We start from the raw sequence: 25,459 nt of genomic DNA on the forward strand, positions 1-25,459 counted from the left end.
TCATGACTACAAAGGAACTTCCTATGCTATTCTTTTATATGTCCCTCCCCCCGATCCCTGTCTCTGGGAAATCACTAATCTGTTCTTCATCTCTATAGTTTTATTATTTTGAGAATGTTATCTGAGTGGAATCATATAGTATCAGCACTGGTTTTAATTTAATGAATTCCCAAACTCTTTTTTAAAATAATTTTTTGTTGTTCTTGTGATCAGAGCTTTTAAAAAAATATTTTTATTGATTTTAGAGAGGAAGGGAGAGGGAGAGAGATAGAAACATCAATGATGAGAGAGAATCATTAATTGGCTGCCTCCTGCATGCCCCCTACTGGGGATCGAGCCCGCAACCCAGGGATATGCCCTTGACTGGAATCAAACCCGAGACCCTTCAGTCCACAGGCTGATGCTCTATCCACTGAGCCAAGAGGGCTAGGGAGAATTCCCAAACTCTTGACTCAAATACAGGAAGTTCTCTGGCAGGTTGCTTATTCTAATGTTCAGCTTCCTCTCTTCTCAGGACCCCTCAAGCGTCTTCATTCCCCCCTTCACCTACAGTGTCCCCACGATATTGCTTTCCACTCCGGCAATCTGGTCTCACTTCTCCTTTAGAGAAAATCTACGTGTCTAACCTTACGAGGCTGCGCTGGAGCTCTCGCATGTTCCCGCCAAACCTTGCCCCACTATTTATAGGCAGGCTAATTTGGGCGGCCTTTCTCTCCTTCCTCCTGTAGCAGTGAGGTGACTTCTCAAATATTTGGGCAGAGGAGGTCAGAAGCAGATTTTTGGCATCTGATTTCAGCCTTGGATTTAGCAGGAGCCAGAGGAGTGGAGCCGGAGGGAGGCAGAAGCTGTAGGTGCAAGGAGGCAGCTGGGGCTCTAACGGCATTCCGATGCCCGCTGTGGGTCTGGGCTGAGTCGGGAGGGGAGTCCCGGGCCCTAATCTGATGTTACTATCCTGCATCCTCACGTCAGCTCTTCCCTACTGTCTGTGGCTCTGAAGTGCAGAAGTAATGGAGAGAACATATCTGGGGGCCAATAACAGCAGGGCCCCGTGTCAGCCTGCTGGCAGCACTTGTGTAGAGATTGCCTAGTCCCCTGGGGGAGAAGGCCACGCGTGTCATGTTGTAAAAAACGGAGGCCCAAAGGGGATAGTAATTCACGCAGGCCGAGAATTGTGTCAGGGCCAGCAGAGTAAGAGCCTACCTGTTTGTTTGCTTGGTTAAAAGCATAATCTTGGACAAAGAAGTAAGAGAGACAAAGTGAGCATGTGAAGAGGAACTAGGTAGGTCACATTGGGGCTTTTAAGAAAGGGAGGAAGAAGACAGGATCTCAAGAATATGACAGTGTTTGAGGGGCAGAGAAAACATTAGAGACATTGAGAAATTGTCTGTGAAAGATTCCAAGGGGGACAAAAATAGAGTTTCGGACGAGACAAAACTAGAGAGAGAGAGAGAAAGGGAGAGAGAGAGAGAGAGAGAGAGAGCGAGCAGTGGACAGATGGATATGCACAAGACCAACACCCAACAAGAAAGACAACTAGGAAGAGGAGGGAAGGTGGGAACAAGTGAGGTTCTAGTTGTGCGAAATTATTCCCTATCTCTCCTCCTGTCTCCATTTCTGGATTGGAGTTATAAATAGCAGAGTTGGAAAATGTCCCCCCTCCCTTTGCTTCTGCCTCAGCATTGGGGGGAAGGGAGAGGAAGAGGGACAGGCCTGCTGGTAGGTCCCTGAGAAGCCCCACCCAGCTCCTGCCTGGGCCAGCCAGGACTCCGCCCTCCAATCCTCTCCCATCCAATCCTCTCCCCAGTGGTGGTGGGAAATGCCCAGTACTAGGAAGGGCCTGGGAACTGCAGACATCCTTCCCATCCCCCTGCCTCTTGGGCCCCATCTCTCATCTTTGCCTTTGTTCCTCTTCCTTTATCATCGTTAGTCTTTTTTCTTGTTTTCTCCCATCTCTTATTTTTTATTTTATTTTTATTTTTTAAAATATATTTTATTGATTTTTTACAGAGAGGAAGGGAGAGGGATAGAGAGTTAGAAACATTGATGAGAGAGAAACATCGATCAGCTGCTTTCTGCACACCTCCTACTGGGGATGTGCCTGCAACCAAGGCACATGCCCTTGACCAGAATCTAACCTGGGACCCTTGAATCAGCAGGCTGACGCTCTATCCACTGAGCCAAACCGGTTAGGGCCCATCTCTTATTTTTTAAAAAAAATATTTTTATTGATTTCAAAGAGGAAGGGAGAGGGAGGGAGAGAGAAACATCAATGATGAGAGAGAATCATTGATTGCCTGCATCCTGAATGTTCCCTTCCTCCCCGCTCTGGGGGTCACGCCCACACTGGGGATCGAGCCCACCACCCTGGCATGTGCCCTGATAGGAATCGATCAGTGACCTCCAGGTTCATAGGTCGATGCTAAACCACTGAGCCACGCCAGCCGGGCCCATCCCTTATTGATCAAACTCTTGCCCTTCTTTCTCCATCTCTTTTCTCTTGTTTCTTTCTTCCAGCCTCCGTTGCTCCCTTCCCCAGGCCTGCTGAGTTTCTCTCTCTTCCCCTGAATGTTGTGTCACTGCCGGGCCTTGGGGAGTGGGGTGGAAAGAGGGGGAAGCGGTGTGACTGGAACAGCACGAGAGGTGCCTCATGCAACCAAGGCGAGAGGGGAGCACCGAGGGACCACACGGACCCGGCTGGAGATCGCTGCCCTTTCATCGCCTCTCTTTCTGTTTGCCCCTCTCTCCCCGCCTTCGCATCTCCTACCCTCTTTTCTCTTTTTCGGTCCCGCTCTCTCTGTACTCCTCTCTCGCTCCCGCTCGCCATTCCTAGGCGCCGCCTCCACCCCTCCCGGGCTCGGCAGGAGAGAGGGCAGGAGAGAGTGAGGGCGCTGGGGCGGGGCTTGGGGGGGGGGGTTGGGGGGTGCAGGGAGGCCAGGTCCCACCCTAGGGCCAGGTCCCACTCGGGGCGGGCGCCTGGGCATCCCTCCGCGACGCGCGGCCTCCACCTGCCGCGGCGCGGGGGGCGGGCCGAGGGCGGGGCGGGGCGGCGCCCGGGGCGGAGGCGGGAGCCCGGTGGACGCCCGGCCGCGGCTGCCGCAGTTGCGGGGCGGCGCGGGGCTGCGTGGGGCGGCGGAGCGGTGAAAGCTTTGCGGAGACCCGCGGGACTCGGGATCAGGGGCCGCCTGGGACACCTGGGTCTGGGGCGCGAGCGAGTTTCCTTGCGCTCGCGGGGAGCGCGCGAGGGGTGCCCCCATGGCGGGGACTCCGGGCCGCGATCCTCGGGGCCCCGCGGGGATTTGTTACCTTCTGGGCACCCTGCTCGCCGGACTGCTCTCCCCTGGGGCCGTCGCCTTCAATCTGGATGTGATGGGCGCGCTGCGCAAGGAGGGCGAGCCGGGGAGCCTCTTCGGCTTCTCGGTGGCCCTGCACCGGCAGCTACAGCCCCGGCCCCAGAGCTGGTGAGTCACCGCGCCGCCCGCGGTCCCCGTGCCGAGCCCCAGACCCTCGCTCCTGCTTCATCGCTCGGTCTTCGGACCCCGCCAAGACTCGGCTGCCCTCAGCTCTCCTGCACCCGGGCTGGAGCCGCGCCTCGGCGGCCTCGGGTCTGCAGGGCTGCCCTCAGCCCCAGGCGCGGGCTCTTGCTTTGGGGATGCGCTGGCGAGCAAGGTTCTGGCCTGGGCAGGGACCGTCTCCGTTTGCCCCCACCCCTTTGCATCCCAAGGTGTGTGGCTCCCCTCCTTCTTCAGAGGCTCGAATCCCCTGAGGGAGGGGACTGAGCATGCTGTCTCTTCTTAGCACAGGAAAAGGGGGAGAGGACAGAGAGGCCAAAGGTGCCATGGGAGGGGTGGAGGGGAGACTCCAGAAGCAACTTCCTGCAGGGCATTTCCATGGGATGGAGTCAGGGCATTGCCATGGGATGGAGTCAGGGCATTGCCATGGGATGGAGTCAGGGCATTGCCAGGGGACGGAGTCAGGGCAGCGGGGCACTGGGAGGCCAGGGGAGACCTGCCACTCGTATGGCGAGACCTGGGGAAGCTGGGAGAGGACGGCAGGGTCTAGCAGCCTGCTCCAGGCACCTCAGTGATAGAGGGGCAGAAAACAGAGCCCCCAAAGTTGTAGCAGCAGCAGTAGCAGGAGAAAGAGAGAGCGAGAGAGAGAGAGAGAGAGAGAGAGAAAGAGAGATATCCAGGAAGGATGCTGGCCAGGCTGTTGCCCTTCCTCCCCCTCAGGACATTTCCAGCCCAGGCATCTCAGCAGCAGGGAAGGTAGGGAGGAGTGAGGGGCAGAGGTCGATTCTGGGTACTTTCTAATCAGTTCAGGACCCACGGAGGAAGGACACTTGTGTATGAGGCCTGTGACTGCCATGCTTCCTGTACTATTCGCTCCAGCTACATGTATGATTTTAAAAAGAGAGATGGGGAGGGGCAGAGAGCTTCCCACCCCCTCCTGCCGGGGCTTTTCTCTTCTAGGCCAGCCTGAGCCACACTAAGTGTCCATTACTGGGATCAATGCCCTCCACAGGGACTGTCTTCTCCCCCCAACCATTGGCCTGGGGGCAGAGGGTAGGGACAAGAGCTCATTTTGCTTTTCCTGTGCTGGAAGGAGGGGCCAGCTCTGATCTTTCTTCTTCCATTATGCCCGTCATTAGGGAGCAGGGTCAGTGCCCCCCCCCCCCAAAAAAAAAGTTTGGGGGAAATAGAAAGCAACTGATTTCACCTCTTCTTCAGCCTTCTGTCTACTTCCTCCCTCATCTGTCTTCCTCCCTCCTTCTCCCATCTGCCAGAGTTCCAGAACTGGAGGCCTTTTTAGGACATGCTGAACTCTCCGAGCTATTTCCAGACAAATTCTAGGTTATTTTTAATAGCTTGGTCTCTTGTCATTTCCCCCTCATCTCTAAAGGTGGCCCCTGACTCTGTCTCCCAGAGTCCAGCGGAGGGCATTCCCATAGGGGCCTGCCTGCCTAACGGGCATTTTGCTCCAGCAGGGGGCGCTCCGCTGCCTGTTGGCCCGTGAGAGACCAAGTACCTTGCTCATCCCTAGCTTTTGAGTCCCAGGTCTCCTTTCCCAGCACGTAAAAAGCTTAGAACAGTGCAGGACTGTTCTAATAGAATAATTCCTGTGTTGGGATCCACAGAGTTAGAGAATAGCTTTAGCACCTTACAGCAAGCCCAGATCCAAAGGCTTGGCCAGCCTTCAGGCCCAGCACCCTCTGCAGAGGGCCACCCAGACTGAGAGTCAGAGAGGGCTGGGCTTGGGTGAGAGCCTGGGGCTGTGGAGAACCAAGAGATGCAGTGGTCGTGGGCTTCTCGTTCACCCCCGCTAAGCTCAGATCCCAGGGAGTCCCACTGCCCCAGCTGCCAACATGCCTTTGCTTTTCTCTCTGTAGTGGCTGCAGCTGTGGCTACTGTTCTGCCCAGAGGCCCGGGGTATCTGGGGATCGTGGGAAGAAGCCAGGAAGGAGTGTGCGGCTGGGGCAGAGGTGGAGGGACCAGAGGCTGTGTGTGGGAACTCTTGTTCCAGGAGGATGGGCTGGTCTGTTCGCCAAGGGTGGGGCTGGGTGGATTCATGTGCTTGACTCCTCTTCTCCCAGTAGACCCCCTCCCCTCTGCCCTCCTCTCTCTTCTTGACCTCCAGAGGAGATGTGAACACTGAACGCTGACCGTTAGCCCCTCCCAGTGCTTAGCTGTGCGCTGACCATCTGAGGTACCGGCCTCCTAGGGGGCGAGTGCAGAGATGAGCAAGACACCCCTCCTCTCAGAGGCGGCTGCCTCTGTGTGGGAGACGAGTCAGGATTCCTGCAGACTTGTCTGAAGGCTGGCCATGCCACTCAGTTGCTTTTCTTTGCTCAGGGGTCCCCTTCCCTCCCTTTCCTCCTCTTCCCTTTCTGGAGGGGTCCCTGTTCGGGCTCGGGCCTGTCCCTGAGTGTAGTGGGAAGGGCGTGGCGTTGGAGTTGGGCCCACGTGCATCGAGCCCCAGCACACTACCGGATGTCTCTGCGCGAGTGTCTTCCTCTAACGCCCAGAAAAGGACCCTCACGTGGGTTGTGGGGGAGATTAAATGAGATAATGCATGTGACTTGCCCAGCCCAGGCACCTAGGTAGAGAGCGATACATGCTAGTTCCTCATGTCCCTGGCATTTAGCCTAGAGCCTGACCCAGAGTAGGTGCCGAATAAATATGATTTCCTTTTCTCACCAGTGCCTGACGCAGGGCTTGACAGATAGATTTTCAAAAAATAGTTGTTAACAAATGCCGAACGCATGCCATGCTCTCTTCCCTACTGCTACTCCCCCCCCCCCCCCCCTTCTGCCTCTTGACACTGGCTCTGACACGGGATGACAGCTGGGCAGAGCCCAGGAGGAGTTGTGGGAAGGGAGATGGCTCTGTGCCCTCCCCTCCCCCTGCACCATCAGAAATGGCACGGTGCCCCACAGATGCCTGCCTGCGGCGCTGCCCCACACAGCTTTGGGCCTCCCCCCGGGAAGGGGGATGGAGGGAAACGGCGTGGGAGAGAGGCCTCAAGGTTTGCCCTGCTGCCACTTTCCAGTCTCTCCTTCTTCGAAAAGAGGACCCTTGTCCAGCTGGGTGACAGTCACCTCATCCCCCCCCCCCCCCCCCCCCCCCCCCGTTTACTCCTAGCCTGGGGATTCAGCCCCAAGGGACCCAGGCAGCCTCCATTCCCAGCACAGTCCTCTCCCAGGGAAGAAGCCTTGGCTGTGATTGTGGAAAATTGTCCTGCCAAGAAAGTTGTAGCTGGGAAAGTGTCTGGGGGGGGGGGGGGGGTAGGAGAGAAGCCTGGGAGGGGGCGGGAGGGAGTGGGGTGGTGGGAGGAATGGGAAAATCATAGCTGTGGGAGGAGAAGGAAGGCTGGGAAAGGGGTTTCAGGAAGTGGGGGGAGAATGGAGGGAAGATTGGAGACCAGATGAGACATTTGCCTCCACCTTGCTGCCTGCCGGCCAGAGTGACTGTAGAACCCTGGGCTGGCAGGGTTGCGGGGTGGGGTCTTTGGCGGGTCCCCGATGAAAGGGTGGGGGAAGTAGGCCCATGTCTAGCCTCTTGCTTGGCCTCCAAACCTGATCCCTGGGCCATCTCATGGTGCCAGTCTGGGCCTCTTTTACTCTTGAGCCCAGCATTCTCGGCATTTCTGGGAAGGTTTCAACAGGACTGGGGAGGAGGGCAGAGCTTGGGAATGGGGCCAGGGAGTGGGTAGGAAAGGCCTGGTCAGGAACAGGTGCTGGAAACAGGCGGTTCTTTCAAACCAGCAGTGCTGGCCAGGCTGTTGGGTTGCTGTGAGTGTGAGTGTGTGTGTGTGTGTGTGTGTGTGTGTGTGTGTGTGTATCTACTGTGCATGTGGTTCTTTTTTTAAAAAATATATATTTTATTGATTTGTTACAGAGAGGAAGGGAGAGAGATAGGGAGTTAGAAACATCGTTGAGAGAGAAACACCGATCAGCTGCCTCGTGCACACTCCCCATTGGGGATGTGCCCGCAACCAAGGTACATGCCCTTGACCGGAATCGAACCTGGGACCCTTCAGTCCGCAGGCCGACGCTCTATCCACTGAGCCAAACCGGTTTCAGCTGTGCATGTGGTTCTTCATACAGACAGTATGTGCATATCTAACATGATGATTACATGGCCAAGCATGTTAAGGTTAATGTCCTCATGTCCCTGGCATTTAGCCTAGAGCCTGACCCAGAGTAGGTGCCAAATAAATATGATTTCCTTGTCTCACCTGCCCTGGTCAGGACTTAGGAAATTGCCTTTTGGCCTTTATTCTTAGTCCTTCGACACTCTGCTTGGTACTGAGGGTTTGGGCCAGGGCAGCTCTGTGGAGGGGGAGCATTCTGGCTGCTCACCCCTGCCCCTGCCCCATGGCACAGGCTGCTGGTGGGCGCTCCCCAGGCCCTGGCTCTGCCTGGGCAGCAGGCGAACCGCACTGGAGGCCTCTTCGCTTGCCCCTTGAGCCTGGAGGAGACTGACTGCTACAGAGTGGACATTGACCAGGGAGGTATGTGCGCTGTGGGAGTGTAGTGGGGGGATGCACATGAAGAGGGGAGGAGAGGACTTGGCCTCCTCTTCCCTCCCCTAATCCCCAGTGTCCTGCCTCCAGCTGATGTGCAGAAGGAGAGCAAGGAGAACCAGTGGTTGGGAGTTAGTGTTCGGAGCCAGGGTCCTGGGGGCAAGATTGTTGTGAGTACCACTTCTGTAACCGCATGCCAGGGTGGGGTGTGTGTGTGTGCGTGTGTGCGCGCACGCGTGCATGCATAGATGTGCTTACAGAACACAGATTGGGCATTTGTATGATGGTCTGATTCCCAGGACCTCAAGGAGATATAAAAAAAGTATAAGACATGGCCCCTGTCCTTATACATTTAAGCCATCTAAACATTTCATCCATTCATCCATTTGTCAAACGCTTACTGAGAACTTGTTAAGCATCAGGCATTGTGCTAGCTACTGGGAGAGGCTATGTAAAGACAGGGGAAAGCTTGGTCCATGCCTCAAATAGCTACTGCATATGGAGATTCTCATCCTCTCCTTCTCTGTCTCTCTCTGTATCATTACTAACATGCACAAATACACAAGTATTATTTTTTCAAAGACTTTTAAAAATTGATTTTTAGAGAGAGAGAGGAAGGGAGAGGGAGAGAGGAAAACATCCATGTGAGAGCAAAACATCAATTAGCTGCCTCCTGCACACCCCTATTGGGGATCGAGCCTGCAACCCCGGGCATGTGCCCTGACAGGGAATCCAACCGGCAACCGTTTGGTGCATGGGATGCTCCAGGGCCACAATTATGAATACAAGTCAGTATGGGGCGGAGCACGGTTAATGTTAAGTGAGCGTATAGTCCCTAGATGATCGAAGTCTGGAGGCGTGGAGAGAAAGGACTCCTGCAGATGGGGCGATCTGAGCCAGGCTTTCAAGAATAACTGATACTTGGAGAGTGGAGCGGGGAGGTAGACGAGGTGATGTCACCAAGGGCCAGAGACAGGGTCAGACTTGGCACGTTGGGTGAAATCACGAAGCCACGAGGCCTGTGTTCTGGCTTAGTCATGCCTGTGGGTGCCCAGGGCAAGGGAGTGGGTACCGAAGGGACAGTGGGTCATGGTAACACTGGGCTGGTGGTGCTCAAGTGGTGCCCACACAGGGGTTTGTGAGTGTGAGTGTGTGTGTGGTACGTGCACACGAGCCAGCGCCTGCCTAGTGTCTGCATGTGGGCAGCGTGGCTGAAGCAGGCCCCGGGCCCACCCAGGGGAACGGCCCCTGCCTCCTTCCTCCTGCAGACCTGTGCACACAGATATGAGGCCAGGCAGCGAGTGGACCAAATCCTGGAGACGAGGGACGTGATCGGTCGCTGCTTTGTGCTAAGCCAGGACCTGGCCGTCCGCGATGAGTTGGATGGTGGCGAGTGGAAGTTCTGTGAGGGGCGCCCCCAGGGCCACGATCAATTTGGGTTCTGCCAGCAGGGCGCGGCCGCTGCCTTCTCCCCTGACAGCCACTACCTCCTCTTTGGGGCCCCAGGAACCTATAACTGGAAGGGTGAGTCACTCCTCCCGGAGGGGAGAAGGGAACCAAACCGTCCTCTGAGCTCAGAGAGGGGACTGCGGGCAGCAGGTGGCCAAGCATGCCCACATGTTCACTGCCATGTAGCCCCGGGCACTGCCACGCCTTCCACCCCTATCATGCCAGCACACACACGAATGGAGGTATCTCCTCTCCTTCGCATGGCCGAGTGTTCCTCAACACGCTGGCATGAGCCCACACGCACGGCTGGTCCTCCTTACCACCACACCAGCCCACACCTCATCACTCCCACTCCCGTCTCCGCACGCTGCCGCTGGCTGAGCTGACACTCGGTGAGTGTGTGCCAAGTCTGTGGGACCCCAGACGCTTGGGGGGGGAGGGGAGGTGGTGCTGGAAAGGACAGGAGGGGCTTCCTTGTGTGGCTGTCTCACTAGCATCTGGCCGAAAGGGGGCTCCTGCCCTGGCACTAACGGGTCTGTCCTTGCAGGCACTGCCAGGGTGGAGCTCTGTGCGCAGGGCTCAGCGGACCTGGCCCACCTGGACGACGGGCCCTACGAGGCGGGGGGTGAGAAGGAGCAGGACCCCCGCCTCATCCCAGTCCCTGCCAACAGCTACTTTGGTAGGGACCCCTCCTGGCCCAGAGCCTCTCTAACCCTCTGCTCCTCTCTCTTGTCCTCCCTCTCCACGCTCCCACCCTCCTGTCTCTGTCCGTCTCTATCTCTGTCTTCGTTTCTCTATTCTTATCCCTTTGGCCTCTTTGTCTCTCTCATATTCTTTCTCTGCCTTTTCCTCGTCTCCTTCTTGCCTGTGTCTGGCTCTGTTTCTCCACTCCGTGGCCCGTCTTCTGGATGTCCCTTCCCCGGTGTCTCTCCCTGCCCCCCCTTTCCCCCCGGCCCCCACAGGGTTGCTCTTTGTGACCAACATTGATAGCTCAGACCCCGACCAGCTGGTGTATAAAACTTTGGACCCCGCCGACCGGCTCCCAGGACCAGCCGGAGACTTGGCCCTGAATAGCTACTTAGGTTTGTAAGCGCCCACCCACGTCCTCCTGGGCCCTGGGGGCTTGGCCTGGCTTCCCCTCCCTCCCCCAACACACACCCAGGAAAATACATGTTGGGCCCAAATTTCAGAGACAAGCTGGGCCCAGTGGCCAGGCCCAAGAAGAAGAGGCCCCATGGGGGACAACCTAAGGGGCTGTGAACAGGAGTCTTCATAGGCAGGGGTAGGGGTGAGAAGAACCTACGAGGTGGGTGGACACCATGTGGGAAGGAAGGAGGCTAGACCGCCAGGGGGACATTTTCTCAGGGATGGATGGTGGACAAAAGTCTGCATAGGGGTTTGTGAGTGTGAGTGTGTGTGTGCAGAAAAGTCTCGCTGTGTTGGTACGTCCCTCTCATGGTCTCATCTGCATCCCACGGCAGAGAAGGAGGAAAGGAGGCCTGGGAGATACTGGGGTGGATCAAGCTCTTCCCCACTTCCCTTGTCTCCCGCCTCCATGTGAAGACTTCGCTCCCTGCCAGGATGGTGGGAGTGGGGGCGCAGAAGGTGCACTGGACAGGCTGGGGCCCCCTGGGCGTGCAGAGGGCAGAGAAGTTCTCTGGGAATCGGAGGGGTGGGCTTGCTCCTGCCCAGTGTCTGGCGTCTCAGCCATTGCCTTTCTCTCTCCTCCCCAGTCCCCGAGGCTGATCTCATTGCACTTCTTGTGCCAAACTCCAGGCTCTGGGTGGGTGGGGGGCTGTGAGGCCCCTGGAGGGGCGGAGAAGTGCAGCTGAGGCGGTGATAACTTGGAGGGGGGCTCCGTCTCTGGCTCCAGGCCCGTGAGGAGAGGAGGTGGGGGGCTGTGACTCGCCCTGGCTCTTGAGCTCACTGGGAGGCCACACCTGCCCAGGTTTCTCCATTGATTCGGGGAAGAGTCTGGTGCGTGCCGAGGAACTGAGCTTCGTGGCAGGGGCCCCCCGTGCAAACCACAAGGGGGCTGTGGTCATTCTGCGCAAAGACAGTGCCAGTCGCCTGGTGCCCGAAGTTATGCTGTCAGGGGAGCGCCTGACCTCCGGCTTTGGCTACTCGCTGGCCGTGGCTGATCTCAACAATGACGGGTGAGTGGGCGGCCGGGCGTGGAGCCGGGGGAGCTGGGTCCAGAAGGTCCGAGGGGCCTCTGGCATCTCCTCCTGACTTCCCTGGCTGGGCAGGACCCCACACTGACTGTCGTTCTTTCTCCGTAGTTGGGCAGACCTGGTAGTGGGTGCCCCCTACTTCTTTGAGCGCCAAGAAGAGCTGGGGGGTGCCGTGTATGTGTACATGAACCAGGGGGGTCACTGGGCGGAGGTCTCCCCGCTTCGGCTCTGTGGCTCCCCCGACTCCATGTTTGGGATCAGCCTGGCTGTCCTCGGGGACCTCAACCACGATGGCTTCCCAGGTGTGACGGGAACTGGAGGGCTCAGGACAGGGAGGGGCAGGGCAGGGGCAGGGGCAGGGAGGTGCCTCAGAGGTCAGGGGAGGGCTTCTCTCTCTTTCTTTTTTGTTGTTGTTGTTGACACTATCACAGATGTTGCCCATTTCCCCCCAAGGGGAGGTCTTTTGTGGGCTCAGGGAGAGAAGCCACATGGGCTCACACCTGAACGTTATCATTTACCAGCTTTATGACTTTGGGCAAGTTACCTAATGTTTCTGAGCTAGTAATATTTGCAGAGAGCAGCTGAGAGGTTTAAAAAATGAGGTGTGAGGCCCGGCCGGTGTGGCTTAGCGGTTGAGCCTTGACCTATGAGCCAGGAGGTCACAGCTTGATTCCAGGTTGGGATACATGCCTGGGTTGTAGGCTCGATCCCCAGTGCGGGGTGTGCAGGAGGCAGCCGATCAATGATTCTCTCTCATCATTGATGTTTCTGTCTTTCTCTCCCTCCCTGAGATCAATAAAAATATATTTAAAAAATGAGCTGTGAGGTGTGTAAGGTGCCTGGGACTCAGTGGCTTCTCAATGAAATAGAACACATATGGTAGGGAACTGAGTGACGGAGGGAACGTTGGGGCCTGGACCCCGTCACCCCTGCCCCCACAGTCTGACTGCCTTTTCTGCTCGCACAGATATCGCAGTGGGCGCTCCCTTTGATGGGGATGGGAAAGTCTTTATCTACCACGGGAGCAGCCTGGGGGTTGTCATCAAACCTTCCCAGGTGAGGGGCTTGTTGGGATGAGGGAGTGGGTGTGGGTGCCATAAGGGGCATAGCAACGGAGGGCAGGGGAGGAGGGGAGGCGGGGTGCTGGCTGACAGTCAGGACCTGCAGGTGCTGGAGGGCGAGGCCGTGAGCCTGAAGAGCTTCGGCTACTCTCTGTCGGGCGGCCTGGACGTGGATGGGAACCATTACCCTGACCTGCTGGTGGGCTCCCTGGCCGACACTGCTGTGCTCTTCAGGTGAGCTCCTGTCTTCTCCCTTCCTGAGGACATAAGCCCCACGCACCCCAAATCTGATGCTGAAGAGCCCCCTCCCATTTCCCAGCCTGATCTTCTCATGTTCTTTGTGCCCTCAACTCCCCATCCCCAGGGCCAGGCCTGTCCTCCACGTCTCCCATGAGGTCATTATTGCTCCACGAGCCATTGACCTAGAACAGCCCAACTGCGCTGGCGGCCACTTGGTCTGGTGAGGCGGGATCCAAGGGGAGGGAGCCCGGGTGGGGACCTTCAGGGCCTCCAGGCCCCTCTCCCTTCTCCATTTCTCTGCCTAGTTTGGCACTGGGGGCTGAGGCTGGGTCAGGAGTGGGCAGGGTCGGGGTGGGCCTTGGCCCATCAGCTACCCTTTGCCCCCCACAGTGTGGACATAAGAGTCTGTTTCAGCTACATGGCAACCCCCAGCAGCTACAGCCCTATTGTGGGTGAGTGAGGTCCCCTTCCCACCTCCCACCGCTTTGGGTTTCCGGTCGGGTCACTCCAAGGTGGAGAGATGGGCCCCTGGGAACAGGGTCCGATTGAAGCAGTTCCCTAGCTCACTGTCTCCTCTCCTCTCCCCACTTGCCAAAGCCCTGAATTATGTGCTAGACGGGGACACAGACCGAAGGCTCCGGGGCCAGGTTCCCCGTGTGACCTTCCTGAGCCGTGGCCCAGATGACCCTAAGCACCAGGCCTCGGGCACCGTGTGGCTGAAACACCAGCATGACCGAGTCTGCGGAGACACCATGTTTCAGTTACAGGTGGACACTGACCCCTTGGCCACTGAGGGTCATGGTCATGGCATGATCTCTTCTCCTGGATTCCTCTTAGCTTCTTCCCTAACACACGCACACCTCGTCCTGAGATCTGGACTTCTGGGAAGCCTCCCTTACGGGCTGACCTCCTCCTCACCTGTTGCCTTCTTCTGTCTCCTGCCGAGTTCTGTACTCCCTGGAGATGGAGAAGGCAGGGTCCATGGTCACATCTGGTCCTCAAAGCCCTAAATCCTGGGTCTCTTCCCTTTTCCACCCTAGTCACTCTCCCTTCCTGCTCAGCTCTCCACTTTTCTCCTTCATCTCCCTAAACTTCTTTCCACGTTTCAGAATTTGTCCTAGGTCTGGGTGGGGCTTTGGTCAAGGCTAAGGCCTGGGGATTGTTCTTGTATTCATTTCATCTTTCCCCTTTCCAGGAGAATGTCAAAGACAAGCTTCGGGCCATTGTGGTGACCCTGTCCTATAGTCTGCAGACCCCTCGGCTTCGGCGACAGGTTCCTGGCCAGGGGCTGCCCCCAGTGGCCCCCATCCTCAATGCCCACCAGCCCAGCACCCACCGAGCAGAGGTGAGCATGGGTTCTGATTTAGCCAGAAAAAGTTGCTGGGAGGAGCCGTGATCATAGCCCCTCATCAGTGACACTCGCTCATAGCTTGCAGAGTTCCTTCACGTGTTTCCCAGCAGTTCCTCATGTCTCAGGTGCTGTAACAACTAGACCTCAGAGTGGGAGATGGCCCAAAGGGTCATGTGTTCCTAGTCAGAGGGAGCAGTGCTCTTTGATTCTATGGGTCATTCATTGGCCCCGGCTGATGTGGGTCTGCCATTTTCAAGTGTGGCTTCCAAGGCCCTTAGGTCACCTCCATCCTGCTCAGCTGGGAGGGCGAGCACAAAGCTCCGAGTACGGTTCTCGTGGGCAGTCTGGAAGTGGCACTCTTCACTTCCTCTTCACCTTCCGAACCTGGAACTCAGCTACCTGCAAGGAAGGCTGGGGAGAGAGGGTCTTGCAGTGCACCAGCCTGCTAGTCTCTACTGCGGCATCACAGTACTCCCATCATTGTACTGACGAGGGCACAGCTCAGCGTGGTTAGCTGACCAGCTCAATACCACACAGGCAGCAAGCAGCAGACCTGGGAGTTGAACCCAGGCTGTGTAATCCTGTGATACTCGACCCCACCATATGCCTTGGTGACACATTTGCACCCTTTCTTGTCCCCTAGGAATGACCCTCTCCTCAAATCTCTTCCCAGCCCTGGCCAATGTGCTCAGTTGGCTGGAGTGTCTTCTTGTACACAGAAAGGTGGCGGGTTCAATTCCTGGTCAGGGCATATACCCAGGTTGCGGGTTTGATGCCTGGTTGGGGCACCTGCAGGAGGCAACCCCTCTCTCTCTCTCTCTCTCTCTCTTTCGCGCACGCTCTCTCTCTCTCTCTCTCTTCCTCTCTCTAAAATCAATAAAACAAACAAAAGAAAAAAAAAAAAACAAAGAAGAAAAAATCTCTCCCCAGGTCCACTTCCTGAAGCAAGGCTGTGGTGAAGATAAGATCTGTCAGAGCAATCTGCAGCTGGTCCACGCCCGCTTCTGTGCCCGGGTCAGCGACACGGAGTTCCAGCCTCTGCCCATGTGAGGGGGGCAAAGGGGCAGGTGGGGTGGGCAGGCAAGAGTTCAAGGAACGGAAGGAAGCCCCTTCAGGAGGGCCAGGCAGAGGGAGGGGCTGAGCCTGCAGCGGGAGGCTGGAAGGCTGGGGGAGACCTGCTGATGATTCAGAAGACTGCAGATGAGGGTCAGTGATGGGGCAGAGGGGCTACTGTGCAAGGACTAGCAGTCCTTCCCGACCCTGTGAGGTAGGAATTGTTATTAGTCCCACTGCATAGATGGAGAACAGAGGCCTAGAGCGGTTCAGAGGTTACTTGCCCAAGATGAGGAGTCAGTGGTGGAGCTGGGATCAGAACGAAGGCCCCCGGCTCCCATTCTGGATCTCTGGAACATGGGGAGGACCTGAGGCTTGGACTGGTGGGAGCAGAGGCTCAGGGAGTGGAGGCCAGTGGCATTCACTGGGGGAGGGAGGCAGGAGTGGGCGAGGCAGGGGGAGATTTTCTGATCGTAGAGTGAGTGGGATCTGACCCTTTAGGGATGTGGATGGGACAACAGCCCTGTTTGCACTGAGTGGGCAGCCATTCATCGGCCTGGAGCTGAAGGTCACCAATTTTCCCTCGGACCCAGCACAGCCCCAGGCTGATGGGGACGATGCCCATGAAGCCCAGCTGCTGGTCAGCCTCCCTGCCTCTCTGCACTACTCAGGAGTGCGGGCCCTGGATCCTGCGGTGAGGACCGGGGCGGGGGGCATGGTCTTGGGGGTCTGCGTTAACCCAAACTGACCTCTCCTCTCCCCACTCCAGGAGAAGCCCCTGTGCCTGTCCAACGAGAATGCCTCCCGTGTTGAGTGTGAGCTGGGGAACCCCATGAAGAGAGATGCCCAGGTTGGCACATCTGCCCTTATCCCTATCTGAGTGACCTCTAGTCCCTGACCCCTCCTCAAGTTCCTGGCTTCCCTTGACTCTAATCCCACTCCACCATTGGCCTAGATCGCCTTCTACCTCATCCTCAGCACCTCAGGAATCACCATTGAGACCACAGAGCTGGAGGTGGAGCTGCTATTGTCCACGTAAGCCTGCTGGGCCTGGGGTGGGTAAGGTTGGGGGCAGTGGAATTGATGTCTACCTAGAAGGGACTCACCCTTGAGGTGGTGCCCGTGCCCACTCCTGCCTTTGCCCACACACCAGGATCAGCGAGCAGGAGCTGCACCCCGTCTCTGTCTGGGCCAATGTCTTCATTGAGCTGCCACTGTCCATTACGGGGTAAGCCCCGCCCCGGGGGGCACCTGCGCTGGAGGGGCAGGCGTTGCCACTCCCACGCCCAGGCCTGGGCTCTGCCTCCTGACTCTCCGTCAGGCCTCAGGTCTCCTCAGTCCCCATTTGACCCCTCTCCTCCAGGGTGGCCATTCCCCAGCAGCTCTTCTTCTCCGGCGTGGTGCGGGGTGAAAGTGCCATGCGGTCTGAGCGGGATGTGGGCAGCAAGGTCAAGTATGAGGTCACGGTGAGTGTCCTGGTATGTGGTCCCTCATGGTCGCCCTCCCTTCTTGGCACAGAGAAGTGTCTGAGACAGGTCCCAAGGGTGGGGTCTTCTTCTGTATGGCGAGTTCGAGGCCTCCCCCTGCTCCTGGACCTCAGCTGTGGGCAGGCGCTTCCTGGTCATCTCTGCGGGAGGCCATGAGAGCCCCGGGAAGCTTCTCTGTCTGGGGCCTCAGCTGGGTGATGGGAACACGGCGGGAGGGCTGCTGTCTCTCCTCAGAACTCTGCTCTGGCTTGGCTGGGGCTTCCCACACCTCCCAGGGAACTCTCCAGGTTTTCCTGGGTCTGGGGTTGGCATAGAGTGGTGCCTAGTGGGGTCTCAGATCCTGAATCTTTGTTGAAACTGTGCTTCCCGAGGCCCTCCTCTCGACCCCATCCCCTCCATCGCTGTGATTTAGGGCCGCTCAGAAACCAGCCCCCTCCCTTCACATTCTCTGTGCCACAGGTCTCCAACCAGGGCCAGTCACTCAACACCCTTGGCTCTGCCTTCCTCAACATCATGTGGCCCCACGAGATTGCCAACGGGAAGTGGCTGCTGTACCCCATGCGGGTGGAGCTGGAGGGCGGGCAGGGCCCTGGGCAGAAGGGACTCTGTTCCCCCAGGCCCAACATCCTCCACCTGGTGAGGCAGGGTGGGCGGGGCTGTGAGGCAGGGTGGGGGGCTGTGAGGCAGGGTGGGGGGGTCAGCCTTCGGGAAGTGTGTCATGGGGGTGGACGTGTGTGTGTGTGTGTGTGTGTGTGTGTGTGTGTGTGTGGCGGGGGGTGGGGTGGGGTGGGCGGAGGAAGGCAGTGGGGAGGAGATGCCATCTCAGGATTGCCGTATTTGGAGGGACACTCATTGGGCCCCTTTCCCCACATCCAGGATGTGGACAGCAGGGACAGGAGGCGTCGAGAGCTGGAGCAGCCGGAGCAGCCAGAGCAGCAGGTGCCTCCTGAGCAGCAGGAGCCTAGCACATCCTGGTGGCCAGTGTCCTCTGCTGAGAAGAAGAAAAACATCACCCTGGTGAGGGCAGAATGGGGGTGTGGGGTGTGACAGAGGATGCTGGGGGCATGGCGCTTCACTCAGTGAGGTGGGTGTCCGGGGAGGCTGGCCTGCAAAGGGGTGATGGACAGTCCCGCACACCTGCCAAGTGCTTACTCGAGAGCGGGGCAGTTGGCTGTGCATTCGGTGCTCCTCACATTTATACCAAAGATAACACTTCAGTTTTTTAAAAAAATATTTTTATTGATTTCAGAGAGGAAGGAAGAGGGAGAGATAGAAACATCAATGATGAGAGAGAATCATTGATTGGCTGCCTCCTGCACGCCCCCCATTGGGGATCGAACCCCCAACCCTGGCATGTGCCCTGACTGGAATCAAACCGTGACCTCCTGGTTCACAGGTCGATGCTCAACCACTGAGCCACGCCAGCTGGGCCGAAAGATAGCATTTCATAGGGATGGGATGGTTTTAGCTATCCTTGAAATCTGTTTGTTGTTCTTTTGAAGTCTTTTAGGACAAAAAAGTCAATTTGTGTAAGAAAACCTGCTTGATTTTTACAATGTCGAAAGCATTTTAAGTTTTAAGAAGTTCTAATAATTAAAACGATAGTGTATTATGTGTGGTTAATTAAGTCTATCCCTTTTGAGCAGTTTTGCCCCCCTTTTCCTGCTTGTTTTACAAAGTTTTGTTCTTTAAGTGGATTTATGGAGCAAATTGGCATATTCTCTATGCTCACCCCTTGAGAACGGTGCTGCAGTGAGAGTGTGGGGGGAGCACGATTAAGGGGGTATTTGGCCAGTTGCCAGGAGGTGACGCCAGGCATGGAGGCAAGGAGTGGAAGACTGTTTGCAGGGGGATGTGAGCAGTTGGGCCAGCTCTGGCTTCATTGGTCTGGGAGGGAGCTCCACTGACACCCGGTGCCTCCTGGCCCTCCGCTCCCCTGCTCCCCTGAGAGCAGGCCTGAGGCAAAGGAAGGTGCCTGGGGATAAGGCGACTGCTGTTTCCCTGTTGTATGGGTGGTCTGACCTTCTCCATGAGGCGAATTTCCTCTGAAAGAACTCCTTTTTTTTTTTATAAAAAATATTTTTTATTGATTTTTACAGAGAGGAAGGGAGAGGGATAGAGAATTCGAAACATCGATGAGAGAGAAACACCGATCAGCTGCCCCCTGCACACCTCCCACTGGGGATGTGTCCGCAACCAAGGTACATGCCCTTGACTGGAATCGAACCTGGGACCCTTCAGTCCACAGGCTGATGCTCCATCCACTGAGCCAAACCGGTCAGGGCAAGAACTCCTTTTTTATTCAGAACTTTGAAATTAATTCTTTAACTTAAAATTAAGGCCTTGTTTTTAGACATATTGACCGAGGGTTCTTGATTTACTCAAAAGTAGCCAAATAAAAGACGATTGACAGAATTCAAACACTCTCAAGCCGTTCTTCTGTCTCTGAAGTGTGTTGAATATGTTTTTAGGCAAGTAGACCATTAGGTGAAGTTAGGCCAAATGGATATGGGTCAGGCCTGGAAGGAGCAGGGCCTGAGTCCCCTCAGCCTCCTCTCCTGTCAGTGAGTTGGGCTTAGTGTAGGAGTGTGGTTTTGCCCAATATGGACCTGGGTTCAAAGATGAGCTTCACCACTCATCAGTTTTGCTAGTTCTGGGACCTAAGGTAGGTCACCTGGACGCTTTGAGCCTCAGTTTTCTAATTTGAAAAATAGGGATGATGATAATATGCATCTTGCAGGATAGTTGTAAAGCTTAAATGAGATAAGTACCTGGCAGGTAGCAGGTGCTCAATTAATGGGACCAACATTAGGTCACATCCACATCAATTGGGGAAGCTAATCTGCCTGCTGCTGTCAAGGAAGAGCCCTCCGCTCTGCTCCCCTTGCATTTCAAAGCCAAATAGCCCAGATTTGGGTTAAGGTTAGTCTGGGAAGACTTCCTGGAGGAGGGAAGTTTGAGGCCTGGTCATGAAAATAGAGATATGGGTGAGGAGCAAGGAGAAAAGGGGTCCAAGATGTGGAGGCTCATGGAGGGATGGATGAAGGCTCCGGGCAGACTCTGTCTGTGTGGCTGCATTTGTGAGGATACTGGGCCCTGGGCAGCTCAGCAGCTCAAAGCCCTGTCCGTCTGGTCCCCAGGACTGCGCCCGGGGCACCGCCAACTGCGTGTTGTTCAGTTGCCCACTCTACAGCTTCGACCGCGCGGCTGTGCTGCATGTGTGGGGCCGCCTCTGGAACAGCACCTTCCTGGAGGTGAGAGTGTGACTAGGGCTGGGGCTGGGCGTCCTCTTCCCCGGCAGCCCCCCCAGGACTCACTTCTCTTCTACCTCTTCCCTTTCCAAATGCAGCACACTCTTTTTTAAAATTTTAAATATATTTTTATTAATTTCAGAGAGAAAGGAAGAGGGAGAGAGAGATAGAAACATCAATGATGAGAGAGAATCATTGATTGGCTACCTTCTCACTCCTCCCACTGGGGATGGAGCCCACAACCGGGCATATGTCCTGACCAGGAATCCAGCTGTGACCTCCTGGTTCATAGGTCAACACTCAATCACTGAGCCACACTAGTCAGGCAGCACACTCTTTTTTTTTTTTTTTTTTTAATAATTTTTATTTCTTAAAGTATTACAAAGAGTATTACATATGTCTCCTTCCCCCCCCCCTTGACATTCCCCCAGCCCCTACCCACCGCGCCCCCCTTTTTAAAATAAAAAAACTTTTATTGATTTCAGAGAGGAAGGGAGAGGGAGAGAGAGGTAGAAACATCAATGATGAGAGAGAATCATTGATCAGCTGCCTCCTGCACGTCCCACACTGGGGATTAAGCCTGCAACCTGGGCATGTGCCCTGACCGGGAATCGAACTGTGATTTCCTGGTTCATAGGTTGGTGCTCAACCACTGAGCCACACCCGCTGGGCTGCAGCACACTCTTAAACCTAGACAGGCAGAAACACGCTCTGTGTTGGGCACCATTCTACAATTTCAGGGGCTGGGGGCGGGGGTGAGGGGATGGGGGCATTTAGGAGGAGGGTCTGCTTCCCTGCTCCCTTAGGAGTACTCAGCTGTGAAGTCCCTGGAAGTGATTGTCCGAGCCAACATCACCGTGAAGTCTTCCATCAAGAACTTGGTGCTCAGAGATGCCTCCACAGTGGTGAGCCGCAGGGCTGGAGGTGGGGGTGGAGGAGCTCTTCTCTCCTGCTGCCCCAGCTCTTGCTCCATTAACCCCTTGCTCCCCAGATCCCAGTGATGGTGTACTTGGACCCCGTGGCGGTGGTGGCAGAGGGAGTCCCCTGGTGGGTCATCCTCCTGGCTGTCCTGGCGGGGCTGCTGGTGCTGGCGCTGCTGGTGCTGCTCCTGTGGAAGGTGCGGCTTGGGGAGGATGGGGCCGGTGGGGGCTGGGCTTCCCTGGCGAGGAGGTGGCCTTTCCTGCGTGGTTCTCACCCACCCGCTTCATTTACTCAGCAAATCTGCACTGAGCACCTGCCCTGCTTGTGCCAGGGACTCTGTCAGGTCCTGGACGGTTCAGAGACAAGTCAGACGCAGATGTTGTCCTCAGGGGTTTGACAGTCTAGTGAGGGAGGGAGCCTTGGAGTCAAGGATGGGCAGTCAGTCAAGAAAGTGCAGTGGGAGTTCTGAGGAGAAATGGCTTGCGGGCAGAAGGCCCAGGAGCCAGGCCTTACAGCGGTTCTCAACCTGTGGGTCGCAACCCCTGAAAATACATCCTGCATATCAGATATTTACATTACGATTCATTACAGTAGCAAAGTTACAGTTATGAAGTAGCAACGAAAATAATTTTATGGTTGGGGCTCACCACAACATAACTGTATTAAAGGAACTGTATTACAGGGTTGCGGCATTAGGAAGGCTGAGAACCACTGCGAGAAGAAGGCGGGATAGTAGGATCTGGATGGGGGAGGTGAGGGGGTGGGGGGTCATGGAGGCAGGGAGTGTGGTCTGGCTTAGAGCGTGGCAGGGTGAGGCTGGGAAGGAAACTGGCCATGAAGGCCAACAGCCTGGGGAACTACCCCAGGAAACTGCCCCTAGGACTGAACTTGGAGCCTCCACATACCAGGTTCCCCGTGGACATTCTTGTAGACACAGAGTTTAGACAGAATCAAATTTGTGTCTGGGGCTCCACATCAAAGCACACTCAGTGCAGGTCATACCCGAACCCACATGCCACAGCGAGACTGTACGGAACCGTGCTGTCCGGGGCCCTGTGGGGAACAGCCTCCCATCCCAGCCCCAGCCAATCACAGACCAAACTCACCCTTTGACCAGTGGGAGTCATCAGGGGGCCAGGCCTCTGGAGTGGCACCCACACTGTGGGAACCTGGTCGTCCTTGGGGGAGATTGCTGCCTTCATGAAACTGGCGCCAGGATCGGGGCTCCCCGCTCCCACAGAAGGGGCAGAACAGAGACAGCCCCACCCTTCCTCAGTCTCCTGTCTCCCCCTCATGTGCTCCCCTCCTCCCTTGACATCCCAGTGTGGCTTCTTCCGTCGGAGCAGCCAGAATTCATCTTTTCCCACTAACTATCACCGGGCCCGTCTGGCCGTGCAGCCCTCGGCTGTGGAAGTTGGGGGTCCAGGGACTGTGGGGTAATTTTTGTTTGTGTGCATGTGTGTGTGTGCGTGTGTACAGATATGTGTGTGTGCATGTGTGTGTACAAATATGTGTGTGCGCGCGTGCGTACAAATATGTGTGTGTGCATGTGTGTGCGCGTGTGTACAGATATGTGTGTGTGCATGTGTGTGTACAAATATGTGTGTGTGCGTGTGTACAAATATGTGTGTGCGTGTGTGTGCATGTGTACAAATATGTGTGCGCGCGTGTGTACAGATATGTGTGTGTACATGTGTGTGTGCGTGTGTACAAATATGTGTGTGTGTATGTGTGTATGTGTATGTGTGTGTGTGTGTGAGTGTTAGTAGCGTGCCCAGCGTTCAGGAACATTCAGGGTGAAGAAATGAGATTGCATGGGGGGGGGGGGTGAGTCCTAGGAACTGGGGTGGAAGATAATGTAAGGATGAGCTTAGAAGCGTGAGTACACGCAGCGGGGGCATGCACAGAGGGCTGGGTGGGGTCTTGCAGTGTGAGCATGTGGAGTGCAGGGAGGTGCCATGCATGCCTTTTCTTGGGCATGAAGTGCAGAGACACACATGCAAGGAGGTACCATGCAGTCTGAGCATGTCGCAGTCTCTGGAGTCCCGAGTGTGAGTGTAGCATGTTCAGGATTTAGGGAAAGGCTGGGTCACCAAGTTCACGGACGGAAGGCCCTGTCCTCAGGGGGGTGCTGCCAGTGAGTACACAGGCTGTACATGTACATGGCTTGAGAGGAGCCACTTCGGGGTATGCAGGGCTCTAGGAAGCCACGCTTTCCCTCAGATTTCGTTTGTGTCCTGGGCAATGCTAGTGGGTCTCCTGAAAAGCTTGTGCTGGGGGACCTTTGGGGTCAGCAGTCCTGATGTCCCACCTTCAGCCCCTCCCCCAGGTACCAAGGGGGATGTCCGTGGTCTTGCTTCTTCGGCCCCCCTGGTCTTTCTCTTGCTGTAAACGAGAACCTGGGCACTGAGCACTGACGGGGGCACTGAGCACTGACGGGGGCACTGTGGGGGCTGCTCCCCCTGCTCCTTCCTGCTGCACTTGGTTCTTTCCGTCCCAGGGGTGGTGGAGCCAGGAGCTGGGCTGTGCTGGGCATCTGCCCCAGGCACCTCAGCCCTGCAGCCTCCTCACGTCTGGCCTGGTGTTCTCACAGATGGGATTCTTCAAGCGGGCGCGGTACCCCGAGGCCACCGTGCCCCAGTACCACGCGGTAAAGATCCCACGAGAAGACCGACAGCAGTTCAAGGAGGAAAAGACGGGCACCATTCTGAGGAACAACTGGGGCAGCCCCCGGCGGGAGAGCCCCGATGCACACCCCATCCTGGCTGCTGACGGGCACCCCGAGCTGGGCTCCGACGGGCACCCTGTGCCAGGCACTGCATAGCCTCCTGGGTCCCAGCGTGGCCCGTGTGTCCCCTCCATCCCTTCCCCAGAGATGGCGCCTCAGGATGAAGAGGGCAGAGTGGGCTGCTGGTGTCCCAGCAGGATTTTCAGGATCTGTTTCCTCAGAGGCATAGACCTCTCTCCCCCAAACTTCCCCTTAGGACACTGTGAGAGGAGAGGGGAAATCAGGAATAGGGTTGCGGGGTAGGGTGAGAAGGGCGGCCATGTCCTGATGCAAGGTGGGCTAATCTCTCCCTCTCCCATCCCCCTAGCATAACAGGACCCCAAGGACCCGTCTCCCCAAAAGTGCCTTAGCCCAGAAGGTTGGGGAGGAGGTGGCGTTGCTGACTCAGGGGCTCTTCCCTCCCTCGTTTCCCCTCTCCTCTGACCTTAGTTTGCTGCATCAATCTAGTGGATTTTGTTTATTTATTAAAAAAATATTTGGAACAAACCTCTGGCCTCTTTGCTGAGTTCTGCTTCCTCACCCTCAAGGCCTGACTCTCTCTGACCCCCACAGCTCAGGACAAAGGTGGCAGTGGGTGGGAGGTTGGGGGCCTGGCAACGATGCATGTATCCTGAATTTTGTGACCAGATCCTGGAGGGGCATGGATGTGGTCTCAGAGGATGTAACTAGAGGCCCAGTGCACAAATTCGTGCACCAGTGGGGTCCCTCGGCCTGGCCTGAGGGATTGGGCCAAAACCGGCTCTCCTACATCCCCCGAGGGGTCCTGGATTGTGAGAGGGCTCAGGCCAGGCTGAGGGACCCCACTGGTGCATGATCGGGGTTGGGGAGGGATGCGGGAGGTTGGCCAGCTGGGGAGGGACCTCAGAAGGGCTCCAGGGCATGTCCGGCCCATATCACTCAGTCCTGATTAGCTGGATCCCAGCAGTAAGCTAACCTACCAGTCAGAGCATCTGCCCCCTCATGGTCAGTGCACATCATAGCAAGCAGTTGAGCAGCCTTAGCATATCATTAGCATATTACGCTTTGATTGGTTGAACAAACGACTGGACACTTAGCATATTAGGCTTTTATTATATAGGATAGACAAAAACTGGAAACAACCTATGTACCTATCATTTGGTTTGTTTGATGGCTGAATAGATAAAAAATCTGTGGTACATTCATACAATGGAAAATCACTCAGCAATAAAAGGACCTGTTTAAAAAATTTATTGTTGAAAATATTATAGATGTCCCCCATTTTCACCCCCAATGACGCCCTACACCCCATACCCATCCCCTCTCCAGGCCTACCTCATATTGTCTGTGTCCATGGGTTATGCATATCTACATATAAATTCTTTGGTTAATCTCTTCCCACCTCCCCCTTCCCTCTGAGATTCATCATTCTGTTCCATGCTTCCATGTCTCTGGATCTATTTTGTTCATCAGTTTATTTTGTTCATTAGATTCCACATATGAGTGAGATCATGTGATACTTGTCTTTCTTATTTTGCTTAGTATAATACTCTCCAGGTTTCTCCATGCTGTCTCAAAGGATAAGAGACCCCCCCCTTTTTTTTTACAGCTGCATAGTATTCCATTGTGTAAACCCACCACAGCTTTTTCATCCACTGATGGGCACTTGGAGGGTGTTCCCAGATCGTAGCTATTGTAAATACT

At 56.0% G+C, this 25,459-nt stretch overlaps 1 protein-coding gene across 4 annotated transcripts; it reads left to right on the top strand.

The window, feature by feature from the left end:
* Positions 1-3,096: 3,096 nt before the first annotated feature.
* ITGA7 (integrin subunit alpha 7) lies at positions 3,097-24,283 on the top strand. Of its 4 annotated transcripts, none has more exons than XM_070410060.1 (26): positions 3,097-3,458; positions 7,883-8,010; positions 8,113-8,192; positions 9,291-9,546; positions 10,019-10,150; positions 10,434-10,553; positions 11,420-11,627; positions 11,754-11,947; positions 12,613-12,701; positions 12,813-12,940; positions 13,071-13,166; positions 13,337-13,398; positions 13,544-13,713; positions 14,142-14,291; positions 15,228-15,343; positions 15,852-16,044; positions 16,120-16,200; positions 16,306-16,385; positions 16,504-16,578; positions 16,714-16,816; positions 17,297-17,473; positions 17,714-17,854; positions 19,978-20,091; positions 20,895-20,993; positions 21,080-21,205; positions 23,603-24,283. In XM_070410060.1, the coding sequence occupies exons 1-26, from the start codon at positions 3,253-3,255 to the stop codon at positions 23,831-23,833; spliced, it is 3,555 nt and encodes a 1,184-aa protein (XP_070266161.1). In that variant the 5' UTR covers positions 3,097-3,252; the 3' UTR covers positions 23,834-24,283. The 4 variants fall into 4 exon arrangements, with proteins under 4 accessions (XP_070266161.1, XP_070266162.1, XP_070266163.1 ...); XM_070410061.1 differs by having other exon boundaries at positions 3,098-3,458; positions 10,019-10,096; XM_070410062.1 differs by lacking the exon at positions 10,434-10,553 and having other exon boundaries at positions 3,098-3,458.
* The last annotated feature ends 1,176 nt before the right edge of the window (positions 24,284-25,459 follow it).

This window comes from Myotis yumanensis, unplaced genomic scaffold, assembly GCF_028538775.1.
Source record: "Myotis yumanensis isolate MYYU_CA2020_CCGP unplaced genomic scaffold, mMyoYum1.0.hap1 SCAF_3, whole genome shotgun sequence".
NCBI lineage: Eukaryota > Metazoa > Chordata > Mammalia > Chiroptera > Vespertilionidae > Myotis > Myotis yumanensis.

What these genes read in the sequence shown, in the direction of transcription:
- ITGA7 (XM_070410060.1), top strand. Translation starts at nt 3,253, where the DNA reads ATGGCGGGGACTCCGGGCCGCGATCCTCGGGGCCCCGCGGGGATTTGT. An exon ending in GCTGATCTCAACAATGACGG is followed by an intron (nt 11,628 to 11,753) that starts GTGAGTGGGCGG and finishes CTTTCTCCGTAG; the next exon opens with TTGGGCAGACCTGGTAGTGG. An exon ending in GAGTTCCAGCCTCTGCCCAT is followed by an intron (nt 15,344 to 15,851) that starts GTGAGGGGGGCA and finishes CTGACCCTTTAG; the next exon opens with GGATGTGGATGGGACAACAG.